Source organism: Topomyia yanbarensis, chromosome 2, assembly GCF_030247195.1.
Source record: "Topomyia yanbarensis strain Yona2022 chromosome 2, ASM3024719v1, whole genome shotgun sequence".
In the NCBI taxonomy this organism is placed as follows: domain Eukaryota; kingdom Metazoa; phylum Arthropoda; class Insecta; order Diptera; family Culicidae; genus Topomyia; species Topomyia yanbarensis.
In genome coordinates this window covers 33819898-33835928 of record NC_080671.1, presented here as the reverse complement: position 1 = coordinate 33835928, position 16031 = coordinate 33819898, and the positions used below count along the sequence as shown (strand labels likewise).

The window sequence follows — 16031 nt, the reverse complement described above, 5'->3', positions numbered from 1 at the left end:
GTCGGACGACGACCCGGTCAAGATAGTTCTTGAGCGCGACCCTACAGGAACAAGAAGACGAAGCGCACAGCGAGCACGGTGGATCGACCAGATAGAAGACGACCTGCGGACCCTTCGAAGACTGCGAGGCTGGCGAGAAGCAGCGATGGACCGAGTGGAGTGGAGACGGCTTCTGCATACAGCAAGAGACAACAAGGCTCTAGCCTGAGCGGTAAAGTAAGTCGTGTGCCATGGTAAGGACTGATAAATGACATTTTTTTAGAGCTTTCTTAAAAGTCGGATCTACATTTTTTGATTTATTGACCAAACTGTACAAAAACTTATAAGCAAAGTTAAACTGAACACATTCACCGACCTGCACCGCAGGCATGCTTCTTCAGAAGCGGTGCATCTATGAAAGCTTTCCCGCAGCTATTACAAACAAACGGTCGCTCCCCGGTGTGCTTTCGCTCGTGAATAGTCAGCTGACGCTTCCGCACGAATGATGCCAAACAGTAGGAACACTTGTGAGGCCGTTCACCCGTGTGGCTGGCCATTTCATGTCGCCTCCGGTCGGTGATACTAGCATACCGCTTATCACATCCCTCAGTGCGACACTCAAACGGTTTCTCACCCGTGTGTGATCTTTCGTGAAGGACCTGTGCCTCACGTGTTTTAAGCTTGCGCGGACAGTAAGTGCAACAGTAAGCAGCCTCGGAATGGAGATGGCGTATGTGACGCTTGAGATTCTCCCCGCGGGCAAACTTTTCGCCGCACTCTGTACACTGGTACTGCTTCGGGACATGGCATTTCATGTGGGAGGTTAAAATTGTTTGAGAGGCAAATCGCTGGAATTAAATAAAAATTATCATTTCTATGTTTGTGTGAGAGGAACATTCTTACCTTGTCACACACTGTACATGCGTAAGGTCTTTCACCGGTATGACTCATCTCGTGCGCCGTAAGAGCTGTTTTGTTTTGCTTAGCTACACCACATACAGAACAAACATAGCTCTTAGGCACACGCTGATTAAATAACTGATGTTGCTTTAGTAAAGTTACTGTTCGAAACACACGAAAGCAAATATCACACTGTAGTTTACCATTGTCCCGGATGCCATTTGCTGCGATATTCGCTTCTTTCTCACCTCCATGTATAGAATCGACATGCTCTTGCAGTTTGTTAGTGTCGTTAAACGGCAAACTGCAACCCTCAAAGCAACAGTAACGAAGCGGTCCAGCCTTTTGGAAGCCAACTTCAACATTTTTTACCTCGATCGATGGCAGCGCCTGATTGTGTATTGAACTGTATAAATGCTTTAACATTCTAGCTTCACTAGGCGTCTCGAAGTCGCACAGTTTGCAGTAATAGCGAACAGTAGATCCGTTCTTCAGCTGATGAGCTTCAACTTCGGACTTATTGTAGCAGCGCTTGTCACACACCATACAGGTGTACGTTCGTTTCAGGGCGTCCTTCTTGCTATCTCTTGGATGTACCGAACTGGAATGTTCCTCTAGAGCTGCCTCATTGTCAAAATAATGACCGCAGCCACAACAGCGTACACCAGGTAATTGTACAGCATCGTATCTATCACTAACGTCTTCTCGAAACAGATTGAAAAATTTCGCATGCTGATCATTGTGCAACATGTGATTTTTGAGTCGAGACTCGGAATCAATCACAAAATCACACAATTTACATTGGTAAAATTGCTTCTGTTCACGAATTCTCTTGTGAACCACGTATACCAGGGCGATATCAAAAGTTTTCAAACAAAACTCGCACTGGTATTTGATTGGTTTGTCCAAACTTTGGCTTTCCATTAGTGATTGTTGCCTGTGCTCCTCGGTGTGTTCGTTCAATTCGTCTAGTGAGTTAAAAAACGCTAAGCAGCGACAGCATCGCTTTTTCAAGAGTTCAACAATATTGTATCCATCAAGCTCCTCGATAATGCGAAGTAAATTTCCTGGCACGCGACCCATCTCCTTGCGTTGCCTGGTTGGTAAATATTTGTTAAATTTTCTAGGTTTTGGTTGAACATTTTTGGAATCCTCTAGATACTCTTCATCTGAGTCTAAATCATCTTCGGAAAAATCCAAAATAAATTCTACATTTTGCATGCCTTCATCTTCATTCGGATTCTCCTCTGGGATAATTTCAATACCTATTTCCTCTTTAATTTCCTCTATTTCTTGAACTAACGAGAAAAGCGCGTGATTAAATAGTCATTTATTTAAAAATAAAATGTTACCTTCAAAATCCATACCCATATTGTCTTCCAACACAGATTCATTGCCTGCTTGCTTGTGATCAATGACCATTCCATGATAGCTAATCAAATGCTTCCCGTAGGAACTTTCACCCTTGAATATACCTTCACAGATTCGACAGGCTATTCTCCGTTTGTTGGGAGCATTGCTGTGATACGTTAGAGAGGCCTGGTTCCTAAAGCGTTGATAGCAAATGCTACACTCGAACGGGAACGTTTCGTGCTGTTCGATTCGTTCTAGGGCATGTGTATCTCTTGAGTGTTGTTCGAATTCTTCCCGTTTTTCGAAAAAGCTGCCACAACCGCAGCAAAGCAACCAGGTAAATTCCACCAAGTCATATTCATGTTCAGTAGGTATCAATTTGTATTGTTTAGTGGTTAGCGAAGCTAACGTTGAAATAGGCTCACATCCATCATCTTCTTGTTCGCTATCCTCAGAGCATATCAGTTGTTCATTATCCTCGGTCCTAACTTCAATTGAATGAGCGCGCTCCAAATGACCAAGCATACACTCTCGATCATTTAGCAGTATGTCACATTCTCGACAATGATAGTGGTTAGTATCGATACAATGCCGATGCTGCAAAATGGCATCCTCTGTATTAAACTGCCGAAAACACACGGGACACTCAAAAATTGTATCAGTTTTACTATTTTGTTTAGGTTTATGAATCAAATGACCATGCGCAAGCAAGTCAATTTTGTTCGAGAAACGTTCCGAGCAACCGCAACAGCGAGCAACGATGAATTTAACCTGCTCGTAGTGGTCATTCTGCTGTACAACTTCGTAATCTGATTCGTCGTAATGTTTCAAATACATGGAACCAGGTTTCTTTCTATATTCGTCCTCGTCTGGAGCCAATATCGCAATGAGTTCTTGAGCAGGAATACTATGAGTGTCAGGAAAATGATCCTTCAACTCGTCTAGAGATAGGCTTACATCGCTTGTTTCCAGCAGCTCCGTTGTATTAAGCCTTTCCGTTAAATGTTGTTCGTCAGCTTCGTGATTTTCATCGTTCTGCTCTAGCTCTAGATTCAATGTCTCTATTTCTAACTTTACCATGGCTTCTGATTCTATTTTATGGTCAACGGCACTGGCATACAGTTCTTTACGCAACCTCTCATCAGAACTAATACACTGTAGTCGCAGTTGATAAGCATTTCGCAAACGTTCAAGGCACGTAAGACAAACATTTTGTGGCAAATTTTTGTCGGCCGTCACCTAAAATTTACAAAAATGTACGATGGTTTACTGCATACTGTAAAATGCATACCTCAACTCCAGACAAATCGTGGACCATCCGAGATATGCTAACGTTTTCCTGTACCAACTGCACTGAGATTAGATCATCATTGTCCGGTGCGCGACAGATTCGGCAAATTTTTGGTCGTCGTAAAATCATAACGGCCTCGGTACTCGACTGGGTCATCTTTACCTAATTATCAATGAGTAGACTGGTATTTATAACTAGTACAACGAACCTCATAAATCTATCAAGCTCAAGAATCGCATTTGTTGTTTACGTTATAGTCTGATGGCTTATGCAGCAAAGCATGCTCTGTTACATAGCGTTACGTTCGGAGCTCTTGACTGGAATGACGTTTTGCTGCAAAAGAGATCATAACTACACTGAGAAACAAAAATATGCATAGTTAGCATACTTTTTGTTCCCGTCTCTTTTCTTCTGCTGATTTTGACGTAGGACTTCCCGGATAGAATTTTACAATAGCATTTACCCTACAAACAATCATAAAACAATAAATATTATAGTTATTAGTGTTTCAACATTGTTCGATGCCAAGTTCTCACAGTAGATTTACAATAAAATTTCATGTAACAGCAAATTTCACTGTACAGCAAAACACTGATACAGTGCATTCACATTAATGGCGATTTCGCTTGAACCTGAAACTGAGTCAGGTTCTAACCCCAACTGCTGTCAGTTCATACATTTTGACAGCAGTTGGGGTTAGGAACTGACTCAGTTTCGCTTCAAACGAAAACCACATAAGTTTTACTGTTTTCGAGAAAAAAATGTATGGAGAAAAATTGATTTTTTTAATGTTAAGATACATAACCACTCCCCTTTTTCACAGTAAAAGTCTATTTTACATTTAAATTTACTGTAAAAACGTTAAAGTTTATAGTTTTTGTATTGTAGCATAACACTTACTGTAAATTATTGTAAAATTACTGTACTGTCACAGTGAAATTCGTGGTTTTCTTACTGTACATTTCTATTCGGGTTACGTCTTTCTTTACTATACCAGGTGTCATTTCAATATTTTCAAAACGGAAGCGTTGCGTATATTTCGAACCTTAATAACTTCCCTCCTACTAAACAAATGGCTAATTTTGTTTCATGAATTGAAAGCAAAACGTCCAACGCTTGCTACTGATACCTTATTTGCTTGTAAAATTTGTTTAAATAGTTCAAAAACTACTTTTAAGGCAAATCAACATAGTGCTAGAACCTATAAATATGTGTGTCACAACTTTTCTCAAAGCCAGACGTGTGTAAGCCACAGCGGAACACACGTGCGTGTGTCGCTCACTGAGAAGCTGCATTCGGACAACCAATCAAATCCCAGCTATTGCTCTACCGTTACCGACCAGGAGCTGTCGTCGCCCTGCGTGTAATTCATCACTCTCAGAAGCTACTAATCCACTAATCTACTAGCTGTTCTTCCAGCGTCTGGTCGATGAGATAGCGTAGGATTTCAAAACCAATCGACGCTTCCAGAGCTCAGCCGTAATGGCCCTCAATGAAGCCGGCGAGGCCTATCTGGTTGTTCGAGGATAACAATCTGTGCGCTATCCACAACAAGCGAGCGATCATCCTGCCGAATAAACATCCACCTGGCTCGCCGCATCCACTGCGACCTAAATTCGGTGTATCCCCCAGAATAAAACAATAAACAGTCCTTTTCAGCACCAACCAATCATATTTTAGCAGAAATTCCTTCAAAAGTGTTCTCAGGTGGGTAGATGTGTATGTGTGTTTTCATGGAAAGCGCGGGGGTATTTTTTTCAGCAAACTACTTATCAATTTTGTATCGATCAACAGTAGCATGTGAATAACTCCCATTGAAAAGTATTGAGGAAAAGCTTTACGACTGATTTCACACATCTAAGATGGGCTTGAAGTCGTCGATTGCATGCAAGCAATAAATGCAATCACAGCACCAAATCTGTGAGTGAACTTTTGTTCTGCAACCAGTGGTGGAGCGTGGGTTAAATTAAGTCGCAAATAAAAATTGTAATTCAATCAAAAATTAGGGTTTTTTGGGCCTCGCATTATAAATTGAAAAATTACAGGCAAGGGGGTAGGGTACATGTATGAAAAACTTTTTCACATTCCAGCTATAAAGACTGTACGTTAATTTAGACTAGCGGAGAACATCAAAGTAATTCTTTATATAACAAAAATAGTCGCCCCGATAAGGGCGGATTTTTCATAGTTTCAACCAGAAATGCAATTTTGAATGCGAAGGCCCTGTTTTTTCTTTCTTCTTCACCAATGCCATTCGCAAAGCGCTTTCTATTATGTAATCGGTTAAATTGTACATCGTCCATTAAAGGGACGGGCCAACAAAAGAACGAAACACGATAAACATAAAAAGGACGGACTTTCGTTTCGCTACGGTCGATTATAAAAGATAGGTACAGCCGATTTTTTCATTAGTTTCAGCTCGCACGTAGCAGCAGCAGTGTCAAGCCATCGTCGTCGCTAAGGCGCCGAAAGCTAGCGGTAAGGCAAAGCGCAGACGAACATCATATACGAAAAGAGATGGAAATAACGCCACAAGGAAAGCTACGTTATCTACTTTTACAAGGTGTGCCCATCCGGACACCGGAGTCTAGTCAAAGGTGATGAGCATCATGAACAGCTTCGTGAACGATATCTTAGAGTGCATTGCGAACGAGGCCTCTCGTCTGGCGTGAAGTACAGACTGCCATTCGTTTGAAGTTGCCGGATGAGCTGGCCAAACATGCCGTATCGGAAGGTACCAATGCCGTTATCAAGTATGCCAGCTCGAAATAAGTCGTCGCCGGATGACACCCACACCCCACCACAGGCCCTTTTCAGGGCCACCAAAACAAATCCTGGTAAAGAATTGAATTGAAAGATATATTTACTTTGCTGTTTGTTTGCTTCATTAGAGATAAAAGGATGAGCTAATGTCTGTGACATAACCGGGGTTTCGTGACTACACTTCGGAGTTATTTTAAATCTTGCCAGGCAAGATTTTTTACCAGTTGTATAATTGAACATTTAATTGAAAGTTGTATTTTTGATTTTCTCGGAGGAACTCAAATGTTTCTCACGTGAACATGCACTTCCCTAACACGGCCGTCAATGCGGAGCCAATGGTTCTGTATATGTTTGCAAAGTAGAGCAGCCTGCGTACTTTTGCAGGTTGGATCAGAAGCGTAGACTTCTGTGTCATGTAGCACTTTCTTTCTGCACAGTTTTGTCAAGACAGGAAATAATTTTACAACATTAGGGAAAAGTTTCTTCTCAAGTAGCAGGCATCAAAGGGGGCAATCAAGAGAATTTTCCGCTTTTAGCTAATCGAGTTGTCCTTGAAATCGCTTAATATTTCAATCATTTCCAGAGCGAAATAGGACAATGAACCTATTTTCGCTCTATTTCGGTTATCATTCTGTCGAATTGAAGCCGTTCATTAGTGTAGCGTCTGCCAGTGAAAGTGCGATATTTAACGATAGCATTCAACTCGATTTTTTGCTGCGCTCAGATACTTTTTACCACCCACAGACCATTTTCATTATTATATAGATTCTCAGAAACGAATCAAATATGATGATGCCAATGTACACGCATTTCATCGATTGAATACTGCGTAAAAATAGTACGGTACGCTTCTTAAAAGAGGGCTTTTTATCCTAATTTTGCCCAGAGTTGTAATGTTATCGTAAATAATTTCAGAGTTCAATCAAAGATTGTTTTGCTAAAGCTTGGTGGCATATTTTACTGGTTTGTTGGATTTGGTTCGATGTATGTCACTGTTGTGTCGCCCTTTGCTAATGCAATTTGACATCAGCGAAATGTATAAGGTTTCTTTTTGAACTGCCGAAGCTAAAGTTTGACAGATATAGCCACAATAGTCTTTTATCTTTTTCAAACAACTTAACCATCTGCTGCTCAATTTCGTCGTTTGCGGTTAAGGTGAAATGTTGTAAAATTTACAATACACTATTTTATGTCGTCACTCCCACTAATACACTAATACTAATACACTCATACAAATACGTCTGTTTGCTGAAATCATTGTATAAAATGATATTTGAGTTGAAAGTTGAAAATTTGAGGAAACGAGAAAAATTAGGGGTAGGTATTGTTTGTGGCTCTAAAGCTGGATTCTAACCGCACTACGCACTTACCATTCCTCTTTTAAATTCTTCTGATAGGCTGGTTACTTCGACTGGTCTGTCTATGAAAATACCATCTCTATCTCTTAAAATACATGTGTTTTGACAACTCGCACTTTGAAAGTGTAAAGTCCAGGTTGGTGGTAAGTGCGCAATAATGTGCGGAACATAACAAGGGTGTTGACGTAGGACAAAATGTATGTGCAAATTTTCTGCATAACCTTAAAATATCTTGACTCATGTTCTTGACATGCTACTCTTACAATAGTAAGCAAAATTTAAAATTCGAATAACTAAAGCATTCCTTAACTTTTATCGGCGAAAATTCACCGCAAGCTATCAACTCTTATTGACAGATGCCCATATACTTGTATTTTATGCAGAGAACTCAGTAATAAAATTATTTTACTGAATAGATTACCGGACAGGATTGTACTATTGTAAATCCCCAGGAAAATTTCGCTGAACTCGATGAATCAAACTTAAGATATAAATTTAGCCATTGGAAAGAGATACAAGCAAAATTTAAAATGATACGTCAACCAATAGTCCTACGTCAACACGCGGTTATGTCCCGGACATTACCCAACCCCAGTTTTTATGCATTTTCATGCAAATACTTCTAGTAAGCATTCAATGGGCGGATAGACCAAATATGTCCAATGCATAAAATTTACAGCAGAAGAAACGAGAGTCAGATAGAAAAGTATATTTCTGCGTGTGCTAGAAGGAGCAAGGCGCTACTGTCTCCATGTATTCACGGACTGAAACATAGGGTCTCGCTCTAGCATATTGTATCCCATTACTTTGACATGCACTGAGAAACAAAAGTATGCATAGTTAGCATACTTTCTATTCCGTCTCTTTTCTTCTGCTATGATTTTTATGCATTTTCATGCACTCAGGGAAATTGACTAGCGAAATCCATTAAATTTGCCTTATGAGACCATAAAAAATACAAAAACTCGATTTCATAAGTCGTTTTCGGCCAATTTCTTCACTTGGATGAAAACCGTTTTCGGCCAATAGGGATCTTGCAGGCATGTCCAAACACGCCACGGCACCGCGTGCTGCATTAGAACACTGCAACCGGGCGTATTGAGATTAGCACCCCATACCAGTGCTCGATGCGAAGCACCGGTGGATTGCGAACGAAGCACCCGTGTCGGTCGCGGTGTTTTATTTTCGACCCGGTGCTTGCATAGCTCGGGAAGCACTCGTGCCGGGTGTTTAAAAATTTTAGAGACACCGGAGCCGAGTGCTTTCAACTTCGGTTAACACCTCGGAAATTCTTTGCCTTTGCACCCGAAAGAGAATTTTCAAACCTGCTAGCATCAAAATAGCAGAAAATACAGGACCTCAATGCATACGTATATCGCACATAGGGTGTTAGCTTATTTTCAACTCATTCCTATTGTCAGAAATTGGATGCTATCTTTGTTCAATTCATTCATTTCGGTTCAATAGTACATATATTCAAACTGTTGGGATTTTTGCTACTGATTTTTGGACATCCTATTCGGTATCCTGTATAATAGGATTAAAAAAGACAAATCACGCCGAGATGGACCCTTCCTAGGAGATTTTTTTACGTAATTTACTCTTTCCCAGTCTGTCTGTCTAAAGCACTATTTACACCTATCCAATCCGTTTCGGTGCCGGTTCAGTACCGTTCACGGACGCCAATATTCTTTCATACAATCCAAATGCGAGTATTCACACTTGTCCGGCACTGCACCATCCCGGACAAGTGTATATGCTCGCATGTGATTTTATGAAAGAATATTGGCATCTGTGCACGGTACTGAACCGTCATTGGATCGGATCGGAAAGGTGTAAAGTTGGCTTAACTCTCGCTGTCATTCTATCGCCGGACTCTCTCTTGCTGAATCACACGACTTGTTATATGATTTCTTTTCATCACACGAAAAAGGATCCAGTGTTTTTGCTTATTTAGTGTTCGATTGTCTTGCGCGTAGTTCGGTGTTGCGTGTTGTGCGGAAATTAAAAAATAGAGTCGAAAAATGTCAGCAGTGAAGCGTCCTAAGCTCTCAAAGGATGTGGCTAAATTAGTCACTGAGTGTTTCGTAAGAGAAGGATAGGGAACCTCTAAAAAAGTGTGCCATGTGTTCAAAAGTGATTATGACCGACAAGTTGAACAGTTTAAAGAGGCACCTGCAAGCGGTACATAGTGATGCCTACAACGATATGGTTAATTCTGCGGAGTAGAAAATTGCCGACCTACACGAAAAATTCCCATGGTCTCCGTCCCCGTCGATAGCAAGTTGCTGGTGGATTTGACTGTGAAAATGGTTACGACAGGTGGCTTAGCGTTCAATATGCTCGATCAACCCGGCCTAGCTGATTTGCTTGGCACGCTAACCAAAGCTTTGAAAGTACCGAATATTACCCGTAAGACCATTCCACAGGATGTAGAGAAAACTGCGCTGGCGTTTAAACGAGAAATGAAAAATGAGCTGAAAGGCAGAATGATCTGTTTGAAGGTGGACTCTGCCGCCCGTAAAGGTAGAAACGTGATTGCTGTTGCCGTACAGTTTATAAAGGGTCGCACATTTGTTTTGAGAACCATGGGAGTGTATGATTACAATGCTTCTCAAACTGCTGAAGCATTAAAAGACGAGATAATACGTGTAGTAAACACGTTTGATGTTGACACTAATCAAATATATTCGATTACTACTGATAACGGAGCAAAATTATCTCAAAGCTGGTCGACTTATTCATGAAGCTCAAAAAGGATGCGATTTTATTGATTACGACATAGATCTTGAAGAAATTGACGAACATGACTGCGATGGAACCATTGAGGAGGAATCTGCTCTGGAATTTATTACGAACGCAATTTCTGATAGCGTTAGATGCGCAGCTCATACTTTACAGCTCTGCGTATACGATGCAATCAAGAAATTGAAACTTAAACCAATTTTAGACAAAATAAATGCTACTGCAAGGCAGCTTCGGACGAAGCAGTAAGTATCATTGATCAGTAATTACGTACAAGCCTGCATTGGTTCTTCTGGTTTGTACACCTATCTGTATGTGTGAATGTGTGTATTTATGCGTCTGTTAAAATGTCGATTTTGTTAATTCGTATATTGTAGTGAAACTGTTCTAGGGTTGTTCACCCAATATTTGCGATAGTGGGTCGTACGTCTATAACACGGTGCTATAATGTACTTTTCAAATGATTTTGTGTAGGTTGTAAATTTCATCACATGCAAACGCAAAAACAAGTATATCTACAAAATCCTGATTTTTAACAAAAAAAACCTCGGCACTAACAAATTCACTACGCTGTCGTTTTCTAAACGCTTTTCATTGCAATGATTCTGCAAACCAGAAGAATTCAACATTCCATTGAAATGCTATGTTATGTTCTTTTGTTAGAAATACTTTGGTACTTTACGATTTTTCATAAAATTGCTCTAAATTTTTATAAAAGAACGTCTTCTTTTTCAATAAAGATTTAGAGAGAACAATTAGTTCCGAAACTAACAACCAGATCATCAGAAATGGTTGAAAATTGCCAGAGATACTCAATTATTCCCAAATTAGAAACTCGCTGGAACCATTGAGGGATTAGTGTGGCAATGTCGCACACCGTTGGATTCTTTAATTGCTTCCATATTTTATTCCTATTTTGACTCCAAATTTAACTTACTTAATTTTAAATGTATACGCAATCGTGTAAAAAAGGTCGATTTTTTGAAAATTGTTCATGAGACATGGCATGCAAAATTGTTTATGCATTCATGTGAGCGAGTTTCTAATTTGGGAAAAATTGAATAATTCTAACATTTTCAACTGATTTCCAAGATTTGCAAGTTATGAGATACGAAATTATGTGTTCTCTCCAAATTTTTATTGATACAAAGCCGCAACTTTACAAAACGGTTGAGCTATTTACATATTTTACTTGAAAAAATATCAAAATAATGATTAATTATGCTAGTATCAAAACTTATTCCTGGAAATTAGCTATAAAATAATTGAAATGATTTCTCTCGTATTTATTAGAACTGAAATAAGTAATAACGGAACTATTTCTATAGTTGAGTAAGCGGTTATAAATAGCTATTGGGAAGCTTTCAGCACGTTCATTGTATCCATGGATGAATCTTTTAAAGGTAGTTTTCCTTAGGGAAAGGGAAGCGAACGTTGGTATGGTTCCCCTATATTGTTTCAGCTTATAGTCGAATATATATATTTTTTGCATTTTTTCATGCAATTCGCGTGTAGGTCTCTTCACTAAACTCATCAATTTTTTCACGAGATACGTGTTTGTTTCCAATGTGTATTACACCGCAATTTTACTGTACTTTTAATAGAGCTTCTCTTCATACACCAAGATTCCGTTGGATTTTTGAGCAAAGTGGAGTGAGCGTCCCAAAGTTAGACTGCGATACACGCTGGAATTCCGCATATATTATGTTGGAATATTTTGCAATGAACGAACAGTTCCTCAAAGACTTGATCGAAGAAAATAACAATATTAAATTAACTGAAGAAGACTGGCAATTTATAAAAGAATTCGTCCGATCATTTCATCCAGTATATAGCGCAACAGTTCGTCTACAAAATGAAACAATCATTATGGGAGACTTCTTCTTAATTTGGCTAGAATGTGTGTTGCAACTGGAGGAAACAAATAGTGATATGGCTATAACTCTGGTCGCAGCTATGCATACACGTAAAGCAGTTATGTTTGAAGGAAAAGCTTTTCTTGCAGCTCTATACCTTGACCCTCGCATAAATTATGCAGAATCAGAATTTCTCACGGGAGATGAAAAAAGTGTTGGTCTAGCTCACTTAAAAATGATTTGGGAAAGAATCAAGGGTAGTGATAATGAATTGATTACATCAGCTGACGTTCCATCATCTTCAAATACTCCAGTTTCGCGTATCGAAGCAATGTTGAGAAAAAAAGATTCAGCAATAGATCAGTCAAAACAAACAGTGGATACTAAACTGAGAGAAATGCCACTACGACGTCGGATGCCATCGTCAGGTTCAGTCATCGAATATTACTGGAACCAAAGAAGGACCGAGCCTATCCTTTACTCCCTGGCACAAGTCGCTCTTGCTGTACCGTGTACTCAAGTTTCTGCTGAACGTGCGTTTAGCGCATTAGGTTTGATACTGACTGATAAACGTTTGCGCCTTAGTGATAAAAATTTGTCTAATATTTTATTTGTCAAGTTGAACAGCGATATTTTCGAAAAAATGGAAGGTAGTATTCCATCTAACTGATATCTTTTTTTATATTATTATATTTTTTATTTATTTATACTTTGTTTACGATGAGTTTTGCTTTTGAAATCTGAAATAAAAGATCATTCAAAAAAAACAAGTACCACAACTTATATCTATAGCTCGCAAATGATGAAAGATAGTTTCCTGTTGTCTTTACATTCTACGACTTTACAACTGTTTACTTAAAAAAGAATTTAATGGATAACCGGGAGTAATTGACATTTTGTAAGTATTTGATTTTTCTAAGAGTTTTTTGTTTTGTTTCATGGCTTAAAAATATCTCCTAATCCAACATGCTTTGCATTGAAAAAACGTACGCATAAATGTAATGAATTAAAAGAAAATAAATTAAAAAACCTTTTTTTATGCTGTATAATTAGAATAAAAAAAAATTCTTTATTTTTTTAACGACGTAATATTCGGCCAGTGGTGATTTGATATGAAAAATTACTGGAATGTAAAATACGACACCAGCACCATCATCAATCTAAATCCTTAATGATCACAAAGTACCAAGCGCGTTCATTCATTTGAACGCACCAAACTGCGATGTACAAAACTTCCCAAAAGACGGCAGTAACACGGCGACTATCGCTACTGAAATACATGCTGGCGTGTTTACCGAAACTAAAGACACTCGGTCGCGGTGCCTGCCGAAGTCAGAAACACTCGGGTCGGTGCTTTGCCGAAACAATAAGCGCGGTAGCTGGATATTATGCGTCGGCATCGACACCGGTGCCTTTGTCGCTACGATTGGTGTTTCTTCTCGAGCACCGGTATGGCGTGCTGAAATGAATGCTCTCGGTGGCGTATTTATTGGTAGAAGTGCGTACCGTGCAGTACCGTTCGGTGCTTTTGCCATGCCTGCTTTAGGGGTGTGCGGGTTAAGGCATTTTCTGATGCAGACTAGTACCGTGCCAAATCAAAACAAATACATTGATGTTAACGGCGTAGAGCAAAGGCTGATAATCCGCCAGGGAAGCCAGTAGTGCGCAAAAAAGACGTAAATTGCATTTTGTTTAAAAAAGTGGTGATATGTAATGTTTTGCTTCTATTTCGTATTTTGAGGTGAAATAATAATGTTTTATCTACCAAATAGCGACATTTTTTCATTAGGCATAATAGACCACTTTAATTAATGAATAAAAAAGATATGCTAAACTTCATTCTCATTTTTCTCGGTTTGACATCATTGGCTTTATGGCCCTAATCATATATTAGTCGAGATCTGTTCTTCAGAAAACCTGGTGGTGAACAGCTGATCCAGCAACAGTCAACGAAAGGGTGTAGCAAATGTCATTCCGGTCGAGCATGGGCTCGGAAAGTACCGTTATGTAACACAGTACATTTTGCTTCATTATTTGTGTATTTTGTCGAGTATTTCAGAACTGAATAAATAATAATAAATCCAATAAGTTACCAAAATTTTCGATTATAATTTGAGTCTTGAAAAGATGTTTTATCCTCGACCTTGTATAAAACATAACGGACAGGTATAATTAAATCACAATGTCAGCAGAAATATGTCGGATATGCCGAAAATTAAAAACTGATGCAGCTAGCTTTGTATCACTATTCTCGAACCGTGATACTGACGAGGGTTCGTTAGCTGACATGTTCGAGATTGTGGCCGGCGTCTCGGTAAAAACTATTGTTTCTGTTATATCTTATGGAAGATTAACTTTTTCATCACTTCCAGGCTAGTCCAGAGGACACAAATATGCCACAGGAAATTTGTTTGGATTGCTCTAAACAACTTGAAATATCCTTTGAGTTCTGCAAACTTTGCGTCGAATCTGATAAATTCTTACGGAGTCAATGCAGCTCGGAGATAATCGTTCTGGACGACGACAAACCAATTCAATTATCGGAAGAACAATCACAGCCCGGTCAAAGCATTGAATCAACTTCCGTTTATCTCAGCGACTACGACGTCTCTTTCTATCAAATAATATTGGATCGTTATTTTTACATGGTGTTAGTTTTCGTGGCTCATCGCTGCTGTGGATGTCATCAAGCATTTGCTTCAGTTGATGAACTACGTGTTCATTCACAGCATGATCATAAGCAAAACTGCACAATCCTCAGCGATCATCAATGCCCAAGATGCTTTATGTGCTTCTCGAGTGCCGATGCTCTCAGCTATCATCGTCAATCCGTACAAGATCATCTATTCTGCTGTCGGGAATGTTACCTGCTTTTTGAACAAAAGCACACGTTGTTTGATCATTTGCGGCAATATCATTATAGAGTGCAAGACGATCTTGAAAAAGAATTCTACAACATGGAAGATCAGATGATTGATCACAGTATTTTTGAGCCGGAATCTAATCTAGTTGTAAGCCACGTTCAATCTTTGGCAGAAATTGATACGAGCGTCGATCCTTACACACTAGGCTTTTGTGAGCTGTCGGCGGATTTGAAACTTAGCCATTTAAAAACCTCCCAGTACAAAGTTGCGGAACGGAATGACGGTTTCTCTATAATAGATTTCACCTGGCATCGGTGCTGTGCGTGTAATCACATGTTCTCCAGCCAAGCTGAACTGGATATCCACTGCACCGAGGAACACAGAAACCCGTTCGGTCCACCGCAAATCGAAGGAAAGCCTTTTATATGTAGGCAATGCTGGCGTGGATTCAAACGGAAAAGTTTGCTCAGTTTGCACCAGAAGTTTAATCGGAAAAAGGTCTACGCATGCAACGTCTGTTTGCGTGTCTACTTTGGACGGCCGGCCTACGAGAAACATATTCCTGGGTGTAGTACCGAGCAAAATGACCCCGGTGCAGTGAAACCAGTTCAGCTCACTGCTGCAACAGATGATTTTACTGTTACGGGTGCTCGGCTGGAAGAAGTGAAGGAGGAATCTGACGATGATGTTTATATTTTGAATGATTGAGTTGGAGTATATGGACACTAGACGGTCCGATTCTTAGTTTGCCATTTTACGTTATAACTTTGCTAGATATAAGAAATATCATTTAAAATTTTAACAACAAATTAACATGCATATTTTGTCTAACCCATACAATGGATTTTAAAAATAAAATTGGATACTTGAGCAGACATTTTAATTATTGTTACCAAGGAATAGCTGTAATAATTGGATTAAC

The 16031-nt window shown here is 39.5% G+C and overlaps 2 protein-coding genes across 2 annotated transcripts; one reads left to right on the top strand and one right to left on the bottom strand.

Annotated features, from left to right (window-relative positions):
* Nucleotides 1-283: 283 nt before the first annotated feature.
* LOC131682389 (zinc finger protein 26-like) lies at nt 284-3774 on the bottom strand. The gene is made up of 4 exons (XM_058963825.1): nt 3524-3774; nt 2232-3471; nt 883-2177; nt 284-827 (listed from the first exon to the last, which is right to left on the bottom strand). The coding sequence occupies exons 1-4, from the start codon at nt 3677-3679 to the stop codon at nt 348-350; spliced, it is 3171 nt and encodes a 1056-aa protein (XP_058819808.1). The 5' UTR covers nt 3680-3774; the 3' UTR covers nt 284-347.
* A 10376-nt stretch (nt 3775-14150) lies between these two features.
* Nucleotides 14151-15979, top strand: LOC131682972 (zinc finger protein 182-like). The gene is made up of 2 exons (XM_058964801.1): nt 14151-14559; nt 14618-15979. The coding sequence occupies exons 1-2, from the start codon at nt 14428-14430 to the stop codon at nt 15815-15817; spliced, it is 1332 nt and encodes a 443-aa protein (XP_058820784.1). The 5' UTR covers nt 14151-14427; the 3' UTR covers nt 15818-15979.
* The last annotated feature ends 52 nt before the right edge of the window (nt 15980-16031 follow it).